This window comes from Onychostruthus taczanowskii, unplaced genomic scaffold, assembly GCF_017590055.1.
Source record: "Onychostruthus taczanowskii isolate IOZ18803 unplaced genomic scaffold, ASM1759005v1 scaffold11, whole genome shotgun sequence".
NCBI classification, from domain to species: domain Eukaryota; kingdom Metazoa; phylum Chordata; class Aves; order Passeriformes; family Passeridae; genus Onychostruthus; species Onychostruthus taczanowskii.
Genome location: NW_024497629.1, coordinates 12,610,051 through 12,628,761, shown reverse-complemented (window position 1 = coordinate 12,628,761; position 18,711 = coordinate 12,610,051). Strand labels below are relative to the sequence as shown.

Below are 18,711 nucleotides of genomic sequence, written 5' to 3'. Positions count from 1 at the left end.
AAAAAAATAAATATGTTGTGGTACATTTTACATATTTCATATAAAAATACATAATTGTGAATATTTTCATTAGTTTTATATATGCATGTTTACTAATTGTTATAGATTTTATATTTATATATACTCACACTTTGCTAAATCAGGGACACTGAGAAATGGTAGGGTTTTTTTTAAATTAGTCAGGGAATTATATATTTTCAGAACCACATGCAATCCAGTACAAATTGTCATAAGAACAGAAGGAACGTCATGGATCAATGATCTAGTTTTATGAAACATGACAGTACAAGTTAGGTTTGCAAATATCAACAGGACCAGTTCATACTAAATATCAATTTTTCCGGTGATTTGACTTTATAATAGTACATTCTGAGCAGTATTTCTAACTTTTGCACAATCTCTCCCTCCTGATTTCTACTTCAGTGTATCCTATTGGAAAGAAATGTTTGATTTGTTCCCTTCATTTCACAGAATACAGTTAGGATTGAGTTCACTCAGCTGAAACTTTCACTGCTGACCAGTATTGATTCATTACATTTAAATCTTCTGTACTGATAACCTGACCAGTACCAGAAATTTTGTAACTTTAAGGCTGCACAATTTAAACATTTGTCACAGCCTTTGAAACAGGCTGTTAGTTTATTTTCTCAAAACAAAGTATAGCTTTAAAGAGCTCTCTGCAGTTGAATAAATTACCCCACTGGACTTAATATTTAAATTTTCCAGGGAACAACAGGAAAATAAAAACATCTTCCTCTCAACAATACAGATACTGACAGTCATTACTACACATATATGAAAACAAATCAGAGTTCAAGTTATTTTTTTACGCTCTTTCACTGAACTGAACACATAACATTGTTAGGCTTTATTTCAGGCTTACTACAGCTAGGCAAAGGCAAGCATGTGAAAACAAAAAAAGTAATAAGAATCAAGAAAAATCTTTGTACAGTTGCTGACTATGGAAAGAAGTTTAGCAAACCTCACATAGTAAAACCTTATGTACTGCACTACCAGATCCATCATGCAGACACTCCTTGTAACAAATACAATCATCATGGACTTTAATCATTCATTGGCAACAGTCTGTTCAATACTCTTTTCCTTCCTATTGTGTAGAGGTTAAACAATTTCATTACTGAAAGACAATACACATAAAAATGAGAACAGGAAACATAATCAAGCACAACTTGAAAAAACAGTCTGCACAAATTTATGCGATCACTCCCTGCTCCCACATCCTTAGAGGTCATCTGGATGTATTATTGGAAACTACCTGAAAAATTCAGCTTCTGAATTGTTTCCTAAGCAATGAAATCTCAATGTGACCTTTTTCTTCTGTATGTCATTCAAGTAACCATCAATCAATACTCCAAGACAATGGAGTGAAACTTTCCTGAATGACACTCCATAAGGTTGTCTCCATAAAATACAGCTGAGAATCCACGACAACCAACTATGCAGCTTTAGTCTATTATACACACAAAAAATACATTTTTGATGCCTTTTGTTTATTCATATAATTAATAACTGTGCTATGTTTGTTAAAAAAGAGAGAAGTTAGGTTTAAAATATACGGGCTGACTGCAGACATAGAACTAACAGCAAAGCATATGCATATTCTGATAATTTGGGTTTGACTGAATTTTTCACTTATGAATTCAGTGAAAAATTTAGGGATAGTTAACAAGCTTAGGTAAGTTACAAGCTTCTGCAGACACAACCTTTGGACTAGCTACTTTTGAATCACTTTTCAAAAGACAAAAAGTACCTGTGTGAAGATTTCAGTGAGCCATTGAGGAGGTGGTTTCCTTCACCTTTCAATGCCTCCCTTTTTAAATTATAAGTTGCATATAATAAACAGCAACTAGTAAGTCCTTTAAAATGTATTCCCTACAGATAGCAGTCTTTTATTAGTAACAACTTAGAGAAATATAGTTGCCCCCACCCCATAAATTTATTCCATAGTCTTTCAGTGCAGTTTATCTCCTGATATAGTCAGTCAGATAGAAATCACCATCTCAGATTAGACTTTCTCACTGAAGAAGCTGTTACACAGTGAAGTGACATTGCACTTAACTTACAGATATTTCAGATTTTCAAGATCTTCAAATGCCCCACTAGGAATTCTTTTGATTTGATTGTTGTTTAGAAGCCTACAAAAAGAAATAAACAACCATTTATTTTAACATGAAGAAACAGTAGGGGAAAAAAGTGTAAAAGCAGGGGTAACATAGTATTAAATAGAAAATGCTTTTTCCCCTAAAAGTAACTGTTAGGCAAAAAAAGTTTATGTGCTTACAGTTGTTCAACCACTATATTGCAGGTGAAAATGTAAAAAAATTAGACAGAATTGTAAAAAAATATATATATATATATATATATACCCAAACCCATAAAAACAGCAACAAAGATAAACAAATAAAACCCCAAACCCACACAAAAAACAATAAACTATTCTAGAAATGGAATAATGTCATTTCTTGCAGTTATCTCTGATGTAGATGAAGAGGAGAAAAAAAACCTTCTGCATCAAATATACACATCCGTTTGAAACTGATAAAAACAAGGATTTGTCACTAGCAGGTGCATTAAAGTGACTTTTCCCAGACGTTTCTTAGCAATATCTTCTGTACTGGGCCTTTATGTCATATAGAAATGCAGCTGTCTGTATGCACAGATTTGCACTCATCCCTCATACACTGGTTTTACAAAGAGAAGGGCATTCAAACTAAATGTATCCTGTCTTTATTTGGGACTTCTGCATATCAGATCAGTGATTTGGACAGTTAAAACTTGAGCTGGATATCTGGCAGAAATTGTAATTCAGAACTGGGGATCAGCTGCAAACTGAGGTATGATCAAAGGAGACTGAAAATAGGGACAGTTAGTACGAATATCTTGGCAGCACAGATTTGGACAATATACATTCCAGGGAAAGTCTTATAATTTCTTCTGGTGTGAATATAGAGTACAAGATGTGTCAGGATATTCGTCATGATTGCCTGAAGACAAACAGTGATCCACAGCTCACTGACATCACTACTGTATTTCAGCTCATACACTGCTGTATTTCAGCTCATACACTACTTGTCTTCTGGAAAACAGTCACATTTGCAATCATAAGTTATGTACATTTAAAAGTAAAAATAACTGTGTATCTTAATTCCTCCTCATGCCTGCCAATATCTGGAAGAAGAGAAACATGCATGCATTTGTTTTAAAAGTGATGCTTGAAGGAATGATAGAAGAGATACAAAGTTAAAATTATAATACTCATACTAATTGTATTAGTGGCTGTAATCTTTAGGAAGACTTTTCTTCACAATCATAAATGATAACAAAGACCTCCATAAAAGGCAGCTCGGTAGGAACAAAACCATCTGACTCCTGTCAGTCCTGATAAGCATTAGAATAGGAAACCTCAGAATATTAGAATTTGTCAAATATTTTGTAACTGTAACACCTTTGCACATCTCAGCCTTTGAACAGCTTTCTTGTAAGCCCATGGTTTATTATGTGATATTCCAGCAAAACAATTTAGCACCATGTCAAAAAAAATCTTATAATAATGGTCTGCATTTTTTCATGAAATTCAATTAAAGTATATCAGGAAAATATTAGTATGCAAATAATTTTCTTTTTATTTTGATAAACATACATGTGGTTTTGCCTTCAAATATTTTGGCCTAACCCCCACTTCTCCCATCTGTGTAAATGCTACAGCTCTAATTTATGAGACTACTTACCTGTGAAAAGTGAGCAAATATGACACATTATCAAATTGATCATACTAAGTCAAAAGGGAAAGGGTCTTAGAGTTGAAAAAGAACTTACAGTGTGTTCAGGTTTTTAAGCCGTCTAAACTCTCCAGGCTGGATTTCTTTAATCCTATTAAATCTTAGGTCTCTGTGGAATTAAAAACAAAAACAAAAAATCATGTTATTCAAAAAAGCTATGTATTTTTCATATGAAATAATGAACTAGGCACAAGTCTTTTGTGATAACTGACCAGTATCTGTCCATAAAACACAACTTTTGACCAAAGCAAAACAAATCCAAAGGCTGTTTGACAACTTTAGGAGAGGATTCACCAAATCCAGCCTCAGTGATCAGCCGAAGGCTGTATACCTAAGTTAAATCTGTGGTCATGAAGTATGTTCTCTTCCACAGTAAAGCAACTTGTAATGGGTTGTTCCATATTTCACTAAATTGAATTGTCTCTGTACTTTAAAAGTTTGTAAATAATACTATAGAACAAAAAAAGCTTATTTATAATTAAACAGATACAGAAATATTTGCATCAGAAAAAAAAAATCAGGATAAAAAAGAGACAGGTTGACTTTTAAGCTTCTGAATTCTTTAGTTCTGAGTAAGGAGACTTAAGTGGCCTATGTTGTCTTGCTTTTAAAACATGTAAACCCAGCTGCCTGAAGCTAGACATTTCCTTATTTAATTTTACTTTCTCTTATTTTTTTATATGTTTCTACCACCTTCTGTTTCCTGTTAGCTCTACAGTTTAATGAGAAGTTCTCCAAGAAGAAGGAAATCTATTTCTCAAGCAAAGTTCTGCAGAGAAAGCAGGGACAGGGAGCAATGTGGAAGTGAAGCAGGGATGTGGGGAAACACCTTGGCTGTGCCAATGTCCCCCCTCTCTTCTGCTGAGAGCAGGCAACAGGGCTTTCCACCTCTGCCACCTCCTGTTCTCCCCTGACTCCATGTCTGGCTACTGTATTTCAGCAGCTCAAAATTGGTTTAAGCAACTGGGCAGAACCAGCAATAAACCCATGCAAAAAAACCCAAAACAACCAGGAAATAATTTTCTGCCTGCTAAGCAAAATGGACAGGCTTCTTGGGAGAGCACTCAGGTGAGAGGAGGACTACAGGACCAGGGGAAAGGAAGCAGGGCATTAAGTCTGTTCTCTTCCCTAGCCACAGACCAAGAACACCAGGACCTAATAAGTGTCTGGTAAGCAAGCAGAAGGCAAGCAAATGGAAAGTAAGTAAAATCTAAAACTGATCACATATCTTAGAACACACACTTACCAATTGCTTTCAAAAAGCAGGACAAACATGTCACAACTGCAATCTTTGCACCATGCCTAGTTTCAATTAAAACAAACAGGCTCTGCATTTTAACAGGTAATATGTTAACAAAAGCCTCTCTGCAATTTGGTCAAAGGAAATACAGAAGAGCAGACAAAACGTCAGCTGCATCCTAATCCCATACAACCCCACTGGCTGAGGCTGCATTAGTGGCAGGTATAGCTGTCTGAAGCCTTTTATGAAGAACATACTTAAACATCATTTCTCATGAATCCACCCACCAGGACTAATTCAACTCTGGAATAACGGCCTCAGAAGGACTTTTTCTACATTAGTGGTTTAGGGTGTGGCCTATTCTTCATTGCAAGGAAAGGATTAGATGTGGTTCTGTTTGCATTATACTCCACCAAAATACTTTATCAATGGATGGAATAAATGGGGGATGCAAACTTCTATCTCTTATTTAGATGTGTAGTTAAACCCCCTGTAGATGGACAGCCCCTTTACACAACACTCAGCGAATTGAGGATTTCCAGATTTAGAAGCACAAATTTTCACAGCTCTATCTTGTTCTTCACAAAAGCACTTCTTCAGTTCTACTTTAACAGCATTATGTTTTGCTCATCACTCAGATGTTTTATGTGTCATACATATATGCTCCTGATGAGAAGGAGACGATGCCTCTGAACCTCAGGTGCCAAGATACTCTAAACAACCATGGAATGTCATATCCTGCACTGATAGAAGATACAGCAGATCCCTCTGAAGGAATCATTGGACATGACATACCACTTTACTTTTCTTGATTTTTCTAGATTATCTGAAAGTTTATTGTGTTCCAAAGGAGCATTTTAGTTTTGATTAAAATATTCAAAAGTGAAAAAATTCAATAATCTTGAATGGAATATGGGAAACTGAGTATTTTCCAAAAATCTCAAACTACGATCACAACTAGCAATATTTGGCTCCTAAAAACCTTTTTTTTAAGATATAAAATAATGTAAAGTCATCCATATGACAGGCAGACCCATTCCCTACATCGGCACAAAGACAATAAATAAAAATTTAACTTTTATGAACACAAGCAAGGAGGCAGAGCATTGGGTCAGCAGCAAAATGAACTCCATTTTGAAGCATCCAATCTACTCTGCAGTAACTCATGAGGATAACTGGGGATTAGGAACACCAAGCAAAATTACATGCATTATTACATGCAGTACCAAGCTGCATGTAGCATCATATATAGTGGTATTTATCTCAACTCCTAACACTATTGCCCTTCTCATATGAAGTTGTTAAAGCTAAAGAACACATCAAGTTTGAAATTCTACCCATTCATTTTCATTCTACACAAACATATGAGAAAAAGGAGCTGCAATAAAGCACAGCACACAAATGTTCTGTAGAGCACAGTATATTTTGTAAGAAAAATTATAAAGCACAGATGTGTTTTGTTCAAAGTCAGTACTACAATTACATTAAAATTGGAGAGAAAAAAACCAATGTTAATCTTACTAAAATGTAGGATTATATCTTGGTCCATTTTTTCAAAGAATATTTCCTTCTTCAAAGGAAGTAATATTTCTCAGTGTTCACTTAAAGTATTTTCATTAACTTTCAGCACAAAATCCCCCCCAAATAAAGAGTTAAACAGCTCACAAATTAAGAAGGCAAAACTTAAATCATAACCACTGAAGATTTCTAAAGAAGAAATCTGTCAAACTGTGATAATTTTCCTATATGACAAGGTAAGAAACAAGCGGATAAAGGAAATAGAACTTACATTGCATGCATTAGTTTAGGGGGTGTGGTATATACCATTCACATAAACAATAGAGGAAATCTCTGTAAACCAAGTGTTCAACTGCTAGGGGAAATTATATGTAAGACTACATATTGAAGTGAAAGATTGCATCCAACAGAATTGGCAGAGATCAGATTTAGTAGAAGAAAAAAAAAAGCAAAAAACTTCAGTCACTGCTGTCATACCATCATAGGAAAAAAAAAACCAAACCCATTACATACTAAACAGAAGCTCCATTTCTCAGGCTTGAAATGTCATGCTCCCATAGCACAGACAGCATATCCAGCTTATGGTAACAGAATGATTTCAGGAAACAGAAGAGCTCAGAGCAAAAGCCCAACAGCAATCGGAAATATCCCCTTGGAGAGTGAATGGCAGGAATGAGGACTGTGTTAAAACTGAAAAATGAGTATGGGTAGCACAAACAGGCCATTATGGAGCAGATCTTCAAAGGCATTTTGTATTGCTGAAATAATGTGTGGTCAATCAGCATGATGAGGTTTCTTGACCCTTTTTTCTGACTAGTTCCAGCCCAACTGTGCCACATGACTTTCACTCACAAAAGCCTGTTCCCTGCCCATTCAACTCTCTTTCATCTTTTTTGCTGCTCCCCATTTCACTCTTACAAACTGGCATATCCTGGCTGGATGCTGTGCTTTGGACCAGAGCAAGCCTGACTCCCACTGACCAGCCAGAGTGCGCCAGGAGGTTAAAACAGCAGACTGAGGGAAGCCACTCAATTGTCGACTGTCATTTTTCCCCCTCCTAGTCTCTAAACAGTAAATGAAATGACCAATTAAAGAAATGCAAACACCTGTGTTGATGGCATTGAATTTTAGGGTATTTAACAACTTTTGTATAACAGTTCAAACCAAAAGTCGTGCCTTTGGTTTTTCACAATAACAAATCTATTACACCTAATTCAGATTGTCTCCTTTATTAAGCGTTTCAAAGTGAAAACATTTACTTAAAATTGTAGCTAGACAACATAATTCAAGTTGAAAAATCCACTACAGCCGCACAGGCTTCCACAGAAGCTAAGCCCATTTTGAAGCACGTCTTGCCTGAATAACACAAACAAAACATGTCCATGATAGCCAGTAAACTGAATACTCTCCAGGGTTATTTTCCTGGCTGCACTCAGGAGCTCCGTTCTGCGCTAATCCATGGAGCATGACCAGGAAATGTTCGGCACAGCGCGAGGCTGCGTGGGCCAAGAACGTGCCAGGGAGCAAGCGGTCAATTTAGCAATTGGATGCCCTTGAGATTCACATTCCAGCGCCTCGGAATGGCCGTGGTCCCACAGCCCTGCAAGCAGCCAGGGCCAGCAGGACGTGTGCCAGGCAGGGTGTGCGCACACACGGGCTCTGCCGGCTTTCTGCAGTCCGCTACCTGAACAGGGCTCTGGGAAGATCGGTAAGGACCAGATGTATGGCATGTAAATAAATACAATATTTCTATGTTTCCTTTTCTGTCACAAAGCAAATGAGAATGTGTTGCAGACACTTTATCTGGATGAAAATGAATCCTGTTCTTAATAAATTCTTTATTTGAACTAAAAGCATCCATTTGTCTTCCCTCTTTACACAGCCCATTTTTAACTATTTCAAATTTAGCATTGAAAATTGACCTTTAACATTATTTTTATTTCGTTAAACACAGTGAAAATTTCTAAGCGTATAAAAATTAAAAAACATTACTGTCTCATAAGATCCAACGCTTCTGTGGCACATCCTGGCACTGCAGGACATTCTTTAAAGCTTGCACTAGCAGCGTGCAGTAATGAAAGATTGGGTTTCTCTCTTAAAACATCCTGATGGGGTATGGCAACACTGGGCCACATGAATTCACTGCAAGTTTAAAAAATAACACTTTATAAACACTAAAGATCTAATAAATGTTTGGATAGATGACAGTCACACAGGGTACACAGCAAACAGTACAAAATTGACCTTAAACATCAAGGAACTTACAGGAAGAACTAGTTAAAGAAGCTTCTGTTTGAAATCTCTGTGAGAGAAGGGGTTGTTTTCACTTTGATCTAACCATGCACTGAACGTAAAAGTACAAGTTTTTATATAAAATGCCTAAAGTGCAGTTTTCCTTTATTTTTTTTTCTAGTTATTGCTAAGCAACATACAGTGTGGAAAGGTAAGGATTATAATTTCATTACTTTTATAAAGGGTTAGATTTCATGGATTTCAATGACATTATTTCAGGTCTCTTTTTGCATATGCTTGAATTTTAAAGATTCTGTTGCTTCATCAAATTCAGAATAATCATTAACTGTTCCAAGTCAAATGGATTTAAAGTAGGGTTGTCACGAACATATCGTGCGCTCTCATCATGCACCTCAAAAGGCAGCCACCTTTGGATCAGATTGTGGATACTCAACACCCAAACTGGTCACTCCCACCAATAACCTACTGATCTCAAATAATAAGCACTCATTAGTCAGCAGTTACTACAAAAAGTGTCATCCTAAGCAGGACAAATGTGAAAATTCCTTGTAAAGAACTGCTGGAGCAGCAGTGGAAAAGACACCAGGGCTTCTCCTCTGCTTCATCCATCCCACCCATGTACTTCTCATCTCTCCCTGAGGACTGGGAATCCTGTGACTTATCAGGGCTTGGAGGATGTCGCAAAGATCCCCCCATTGCTAGAGAGTACATTTAAAATGGCTTTCATTTTTTCAATTTTAATCTGTGCCACAAAAAATATTGTCATTACCCAATACTAAGATCTTTAATAAAAAAATTAAACCCAAAATTTAATGTGTTATGCTACTGCTTCTTCTACAGTCATCTTTCTCTACATACACATAGAATTAGCCAATTGTAACATGGATATAGAAACACTGTATTAAGTGATGATGTAATTAAAAACATTTATCTGGGGAGATATTGGATGTATGCAAAGCATAACACCAGGATATTCACAAAAAACCTCACTCTGTGTGTCACAGAAATGAGATAATTTAAAAAATTTCAAATCTAGTATCACAACTACAAGTATTCTTGGTTACTCCTAGCTACAGAACAGAAATGAAAGCAAAAATATAAATAATTTTATTTAAGGCTCATTTGCTTGGGTGTAACAATAAGATTTACAAAATGCAGTATAAGAAAAGAGTTTCTGCCTTTAGCTGCTAGAATTATCAACACAAAATCTTAGACTAAAGGGAGATAACTTTGTTTGTTTTGGACACTTTTATTCCTGTTATTAAAAAATGCTTGAGAGGAGAATTCTATATGCAAAAGGAAGATTTTAAGCACAATGTGTAATTTGATCTTCTGTTTATACCTCTCCCGACACTGAAAAATATAAATGCAAAAATAGACTTTTGATCCTATTTCCTTCACACATTAAAGAATAAATTTGTTTTCACTGTTAAGGCTGAGGAGGACACACAGCTGGTCAAAGCAAGCACTCATTAGTTGTATTGGCACCAACCAACTGTGCAACATGAAGCTGTGTCTTACTTAGTACTTTTGGGTTAGACCTACTTCATGTCACTTGAACTTCCCAACTTCAGAAGATCCCTTGAATAATTTGTTAGTCTCTGAGGATCTGTTTTAAGCTTTTCTAGTCCAAAAATGAAAATATCCTCTTACTTTGCTTAATAACACTAAATGCAAATAACAGAACAACCTAAACACCAAATTGCACTTACACCTGTAATATTTGTTCTGGGGACTATTGACCAGCATATTGCTCCCAGGTATCACAGAGTAAGGAACACTACATGAAAAGGAGAGGAAGTAAAATAAAACAATTTTTTAAAAACACCACATCCTAGGAGTGTCTCCAAAACCAGTACCTGTAAATACAGAATAAAGCAAATTTACCACTGCTAAACTAGAACAAAGTATTTAAACTGAAGTTTTGAAGAGCTGCTTTTTTTTTTTAGCCTGTCATATTGAAAGCATCTGATTTCATACTTTAAATTGAAAATAGTTGTGTATCTGTTAGCTTTGGACAAGACAAAGGCAATTTGGATGAAGCCAACTTAGCCATATAATATACAGTTTCAAATGCCATGCTGACCCATTAATGCCTTTTATTACCAGTCTTCATTTAAAAGCAAAATACTAAAGCATTTACCAATGAAACCAAATCCTGATTTTTATTAGCAATGAAGGTATCTCATTACCTTGTTTCAAGGGTTAACCAGGACTTCAGCATTGATTTAAGACATGAATGAACTTAAAATTTAGAGTTATTTCCTCAACTAAGCAAAATCACTACAGCAGCAAAATGGAAAAATCTGAAAGAACACTACTGTCTTAAGTATTTTAAAAATGAACAGGTTCTCAAATGTCCAACCTCTGCTGCAAAGGTTCAAAAAATCCAGTGAAAACTATTTAAAGCTAAACCTCTTCCTCTATAAGTGATTGTAAAGTGTATGGTAATATAATCTTCATTACTTTAATCTGACAAATTAAAAGGAGATAGTGGCAGAAATAATGCAAGCTACTTTAAAATTATGGATTTATCATTGTCATAATTTTCTGATATTGAGGGATATAAACAGTCTGAGAAAAAAGCTGATGTGAAACACAGTGCACTCATTCATCTGTAAGGCTAGTTATGAAATGCTGATTGGCAACAAGAAGTGACAAAATGGAAAATAAATTCCTTCAGCTGTGTGATATATACTGAATCTGGAAAAAAGGTGCACCCTAGCTAATCTGCTTTTCCTTTAAAAAAAAAAAAAAAAAAAGAAGGGAGCAATTTAATAGATAAACATAAGATTTGTAGATCTATTAGATTTAAAAGGTAAATCAATAATTTAAGTTTACATAATTGCCATCATGCATTTAGCACTTTTCTGATGTGTTCATAAGGTAGGAATTGTTATAACCAGATGATTTTACCATTGCTAAATCCAAAATAACAAAATAAGACACTTTTTTTTCCTAATCATTGCAAATTACAACCCAGCAGAAATAACCCATACCTTGAACACCAAACTGCTATATTTCTCAATACAGAACAAAAGATCTGCAAATGCCAGCAAGACCACATTGCTTATGTCTATTTTATTCTTATTCTTTTTTATTCAAGGTCATCCCAGCAGGAAATGAAAAACAGCCATCAGCATAGTAAAAACATTCAAACAGAGCAGAGCATGAAAATGGCACAAAAGAGGTTATATAATCAAGTCAGTAGAGTAACTGGATAATGTCAATGGCACTTTAGTGCTGCTTTAACTACTACCCTGTAAAAAAATGTGTCACTTTGTTGAACAAACAAAGACACAGCCACCACTTAAAAAAATAAAACCAAACCCTACTTGCAGCTATAGCACTACTTACACTAATGATCTCTGTTAGCAGTGTTAACACTTGCTAGAATACTAGAATACAAGTTTTTGTGGGTTTTTTGCTTCCTTTTCAGGTTTAGCCCTAGAGCTCCTTTTACAAACAAAATCATATCATTCTTCTTTTTGTTTGGCGATTTATTTTCTGGATTAATCTTCCCCAGTCTAATCATTACATACAATATGTAATTTTCTCTAATTTATTTTGAGATATTTTTATTATCTGTACGTTAGGATGCAGCACATAAAAAAAGCCACTGCATTTTGAGATGGGAAATTAAAACATTATTCTTACAAGGTGAAGGGGTATCATAGTCAATAGTACTCAGTATACTATCATTTCAGTACCAAAAGTAAATGGTAGGACCACAAAAATATTGAAATCTGCTGAACAGGATGAAGAACATTTGGCAGTACTCATCTCAATGATAAACCCATGCTTCAGAAAATATAAATAATGAAGTTTAGATGATCTATCAATGATCTAATTAAAATAATATCTGATTTGCACAAATATGTAATTTTTGTTAACAGGAACTTTGAGTTCACATGTCTTAAAAACTATTTTATCAGCTACAGCTTTGCTGAATGCAGAGCTTATTATATATCCTTATCCAAGAGCTAAGGATTTGTTTTAACTAACAATTATTTTGCCATTACAGTTGAAAGGAAAACATTTAAATGTTAATTCAATGAAATGCAATACAGTATTGTCTTACTAAGTCTTTAGATCCCTTTGCTGCCCTTGTCGCCAATATTTCTAACCAGCCATTAAAAGTGCCATTAAAAGGACTCAAGTGGGATTTGCTGGTCCAAAGTTTTTGGTCTGTACGCTTGCCAAAAATTATACATGGAAATTTTACCCTGGTGTGATTGTGGCTCTTTGTCTTATCCACTTTCAGAGTCCTTCAACATTCATCCACTACAGAAATTATTTTGAAATTAGTAATTTTATTTTATAATGGTTTATAATTCTCATACTATCTTTAAAAAAACCCACCAAAACAAAAGCAAACCCAGACAACCAAACCCCCCTCCTTTTACCAGCATGGATAGAATTCAGAGATGCAATTGCTGTTTCCGCAGTCTGAGGAATTACAAGAAAAGGCAAAATCTGTCTTTATTTCTCTCAGGGGGATCTATTGCTAAAACCAAACAATGAAAAGGCTGTTGACAGCACAGCCATATGTTTCATTACTGATTATTTTCCACAGAAATAACCTTGGGAAAGGGCTGATGTTTTGTCCTGTGTTTGTGCTGTGCCCAACAAAACAGAGCACGACAGTTGTATCTGCAAGCTGTACTAACATAAATGTGATATAGTAAAGGTCTTGGATCCAACTAATGGGGCAGAGTCTGTGTAAAGAGCTATGATACATTGAAATATTTTAGAGGACTAGTGGCAGTTGGAGATGCAACCTTTTCTTGGTTTCCTTTTTAATATTTAAGAACATGCAGTTTCAACTGGACTTTTGAATAAAAAGTAATGTTTCTCCGCTATAGGAGGCTAAAGAAGACACCAAAATATGAAGCTGACTAGTTTATGGCTTAGCATGAACCACTGAAACAAAAGCACTAGTTTTGTTTTCTTTTAAAGTTAGCAGTCCTGTGAATTACTACTGTGAAAAGCCCACAGAAATTCTGCTGTTATGCTAGTCATAAATTAGTCTTATTTTCCTCCCATGTACCATTCTGTAAAATAAATACTGTTTCTGCACTTCTCACAGGAATGCTTAATTCTAAACTCTATATCCATTAAATACTGACATTCTCAGAGGAAAAGACTAAAAGACAGAAAGAAACATTATCATCCCTGAACCTCTCACACAAGATAAGTCACACAACAATAGAGAAATTCCTGTCTTAAGGCAATTATTGCTGTCAGAGCTGAGCCATCCCTTTGAGAAAAATATAAAATTGTGATTCAAGACCATTAATTAAACAAAATCTAATGACTTGCTAGTCATTCTAGTAGTAAACTATATTCACTGTTAAAAATGGGATAGTCTCATCCTGCTTCAAACTTCAGCTTCAGCATGTTTGTTTTCAGTTTCTGCTCAGCAGAAACAAATACTTTTAAGTGTGGTGTATCACTGACCATTTTTCTTAAAAAAATCCAAACACTGAAGTTCATGCCTTTTTTTGTTCAGCAGCTGTTGAAAGATTTAGAAACAAATAAACCATAAAACTTCAAATAGTTATTGGTAGGAAAAAATACTCACAACTCTGATTTTGTTCTGTAGCAGATTAGTTCTCTCAGGAAAATGGATGCGAATAGTGTGCATATTCATAATTGAAAACAAACACAGAATAATCACCTGTGTTTTACCAGAGTGACTTAAGCTTCCTTCCAACTCTGCCACATAAGCACCTCTCCCACAGGAGCACCCAGCTGGGTACTCCCTCTGCTGGGTGAGGATCAGTGCAGGGTTGAGCTCTCAGCAACAAAGACCCTACATCTGAAAACAGGGGTGAGAGAGAGGGCTCTGAATGAACGAATGAGCTGGACAGGTAAATTAAAAAGCTAGTATAAAAGTGTGGTTTCCCCATCACTGCAGTTTTAGGGACTTTCCTTGGGGCAGGCAGCCTCATTGATGCAGTGCATGTGAGCTTGTATTATATTTATTATGCCAATAAATAACATCCGGCATCTAAAATGCCAATGACCTTACTAAAGAATGCCCATTTTGTTTCTTTCAATTCAGAAATAAGTTCTGCAATTCAGAATCAACATCAAGTCAAAGGATGTGGAAAATTGAAAGAATTACTGCATCTAAAAATAACATCTATATTTGACTCAAAAGCTTTTATTCATCGTAAATCTGTGTGTCACTCTTCCCCTACACTAGGTAGGTTTTGTTGGAATATATTTCCAACTGTTTTGTCCTTCCCACTTGTTTCCAATAGTGATGGACATATTAGATTCCAACAGACTTGGAGGTGTCAGAATTTACATGGATAGTTGTTCTTGTAGAATGCTAAGGGACGTTTTACTATTAAAATGGAAACACTGTTGGCTTGCATAAAGAGAAGCAACAAAAATTCAGGTACTCTATCACTTGGTTGCAGACTGGACTCCTGGTTTCAGACAAAGCAACAGCTCTTCCTTCCACTTCATGGAAAATCCCAGGCCACCTCAGTGAAAAAGCTGCAACTCTTGGAATGGAATTTTCTGCTTCCTGAGGTTAACGACAGGCTGCAAGAGCAGATAAGTTAGCTGCTTTCTGACTCTGCTTCCAGCTCCTCCTGCTCCTGGCAAAGAAAGCTCAGAGGAACAGGGGTCTTAGGACTCCTCTGATATTTATCTCACCATTCATCAAGAGTGCAGGCAGCCTCAAGGCAGGCAAGTGGGTGTTCCTGTCCCGTAGGAGAAGTTGTTTTCTCCCTATGAAGAGTAATGCAAGTGGCTACTAGAAGACATTCAACCTTAAAGTACCCAACCTAATGACATGCAGAGACAGGAACTCTGGGAGCAGATTATTGTTTCCCTTTTCTTACATCATGTCCGTCCTCACACAGATATCAAAATTATAAACAAAAAGCAGTTTTGGAGCTACTGCTCATTACAAGTTACTTCACAGAATGCACAAGTTACCTTACAGAATGCATCAAGAGAATAATAGAAGATTAATAAACATTATGATTTATACTTTTTTATTATATTCCATAGCGTGACTCAATCAATACCCATCGTCTCTTACCTCACATTGCAAAAGTAGAATGAAGTAATACTAGCCTACAACTTCTTCCCCTGCACATTTCTTTTCTTCTTTCTCTACACAAATTAAATTGATTTGCCATCTTAAAAACAAGTTGGAAAACTGAATTGCTGAAAAGTATGGATGTATCTGAAATTTCCAAGTAAATCTTAGTAGTTTTGTCTGTATTTTTAATTCCAGTTGCCTCAGGAGATCACATCTATTTTGCACTGTCATGCACCCTCTTCCCAGCAGTTCTAATATTGGCAGCATTAAGCCAACAGTCATTTAGAAAGCACTCTTCTATGAATCTTTCTGTAATGATTCCATTCTACTGACACAATACTGAAGATACCAGAAAAAAAGTATGAAACATCTGTAGACAGAATAACATTTTTACACACTTCCATGTTGTTCATAATACAAAAAAGGTAATTTCTGAATAAAATCAAAGACAAGTTTATCCTTCTTCAGTCTTCACAGTGTAATGCCATTTTTAAAGTTATAATTCAATCTGATTTTTCTATTTTGAACATGTTTCAACTTACATTCTTGCTTTTATTACCCCATACAAAATAGCTATACCCAGGCCATATAAATACCATTTAGGCCACATGGAGAGCAGCCATGCTCCCCAGTTACACATAATAGTAAACGGGGATTCTCAAGGGGTCTTTCCTCAGCTCAAATATAAAGAACAACACTTTTAACCAAGTGTGTATGTAAAAAAAAACCTGCAAATATTTGATTACTCTTGCAAAAGTAGCATGAAAATACCAGAATTATCTCTAAAATACCCAATTAAGTACAAACCCTCCTTTAAGGAATATCAGATGGTTTAAAATGTCCACATAATAAACACCTAGCATAACAACTCAATAGAAGGGACATTAATTAAAAATTAATTTGTGGAAGTTAAAATTGCAGACATTTCTGAGGTAGAATATTTGCTCTGGCAGGTGGGTGCCGTAGCCCAGGGAAGCACAGAGCAGGGGCTGGTGGCACTCGCATCCCTGGCATCCCTGGCAAGGAAGGAAAGTGCAAGGGGTTCTTTTCCTCAAGAAGGGGCACTTACAGTTCCCTGTTTGTCCAAACCTGCCCCTTCAAGCTGCATCACAGATTCAGCTCATTTTATGGTTTCTCTGAGGCATGTTTGATGAGGCCCCAGGGGTAGGTCAGCAGGTTCACTCAGGAGGCAGCTCCTCCCCTCTCTCACCCATCACCACCAGGCCACCAAACCAGGGAAATTATTCAGACAAACCAAATGTTCTTCCCTTGCTTCTTTTGCAGCTAACTCTGAGAACTGATGAAGACCACGTGCAGGAGTAAGCAACTACTGCTGGCCAAAAGAAAGCCAAGAACCCTTCACAAGGTGTTTCTGAGTTGTTGTTTTTGTTTTGTCTTTTTTCATTGCAAAGGGGTTCAATCTCCATTTTGTAAATTAAAAAAGAAAGTTGGAAGAAATCAAGTAGGTACATACTAGCATTAAAATACTAAATAGACCATCTACTTAAATACATTAGACTATTTTCTTTTAATATGTAATCTAGATAATAAAAAAAAATCTACTATCTGCAGCCAATTGTTTAAAAATCTTAGTTTCAATAAGCAGATATATCTACCAATTAATTTCCAGCTCTGAATAAAAGATTCTTGCAATATTTCTACTACTGAAAAACACATCTACATGACTTGAAAATGTATAAATTAGTAGTAGTCCACTTGACTAAGACCACTGCTATGTCATATATTTGGCTTAAAAGCCTGTGAAAAAATTCTTTCCCAGAAATATTAATCACCAAATTTTAAGTTCAACTGCAAAAGAATCCTCTGGACCCACAGTTAAACAATCATTGCTCTAAGAGTGGTCAGAAGTACAAATATACCCTCTGATCCAAAGGCATACAAACACCAATTTATGTCTGGGATTTCCACAAACACTTAAGACACTTCAGGAACTGAAGAGGCTGGAGACTGCAAGCCACCAACCCAGCACGCAGCACGTAAGCAAAAAACTTTCTACTGGTAAAGTTTCCTCAGGCATCAGGTGCTGCACAGCAGTCCGGTGGCTGACATCTCTCCTGAGAGATTACACAGTGCTCTGGTCTCTGGAGCGAGGAGTCCTTCCCATGTCCAAACCACGCACCTAAAGATAAGCCTGAACTGAATGAACGTTTTATTTCCTGCCCACTGAAGCTTCATCACTATGCAGTAAAACCCAACAGATTTACATAATCAAAGAGACACCAATCAAGAAAAAAACAAAACCAAACAAACCGCCAATTTTAAATCCCCAAAGGCATTCAACAATGTTTACAAATCCTGATGTTCTCAGAAATTTCTTAGATGTTGGTCTGGATGTTAAAACAAATTTATTTTATGGGTCTACCATCGTGTCAAATTATCGCCAAATTTCAAAGTTAAAATGAAAAAATAATTTAATTTCACTCAAATCATAACCTTCTTTTAAAAGCAATTTTTTTTGTTTACACTGTCCAGAAGATTGATTCCTGAAAAATGAAATATTCTTTCAGAGAAATACAGATATTTTTAAAGTGAAGTCAGCCTGCAAAAGCCAGTAAATATATAAAAGTAATTTAATTAACCAACCAACCAACAAGATACAAATTCTGTCACAGACAATGTCTGACATGCGAGACAGTCACTTGCTCTATTCTAGCACTATTAAGAAACAATTCCTTGTGAATATTCAGAGTAAAAAAAAAATGAAAGGTAATGAAAAACTCTCATCTAAGGAATCTGGATTGCATAGATATTGCTGTGTTCTATGTACAGTGGGAATTCAAAATTTTACCAATATTGAAAAGACAAAACTAGTT

At 35.8% G+C, this 18,711-nt stretch overlaps 1 protein-coding gene across 8 annotated transcripts in view; it reads right to left on the bottom strand.

Annotated features, from left to right (window-relative positions):
* Positions 1-18,711, bottom strand: part of PXDN (peroxidasin) — a 158,555-nt gene that overhangs the window by 128,066 nt on the left and 11,778 nt on the right. For all 8 annotated transcript variants that reach the window (XR_005953796.1, XR_005953798.1, XR_005953799.1 and 5 more), the window contains exons 2-3: positions 3,838-3,909; positions 2,085-2,156 (exon numbers count right to left, since the gene is read on the bottom strand). Coding sequence is in view for 2 of the 8 variants with exons in the window: in XM_041419859.1 (XP_041275793.1) it covers positions 2,085-2,156; positions 3,838-3,909 (144 nt within the window). In the remaining 6 variants the exon portion in view is untranslated. The remainder of the gene's footprint in view (positions 1-2,084; positions 2,157-3,837; positions 3,910-18,711) is intronic.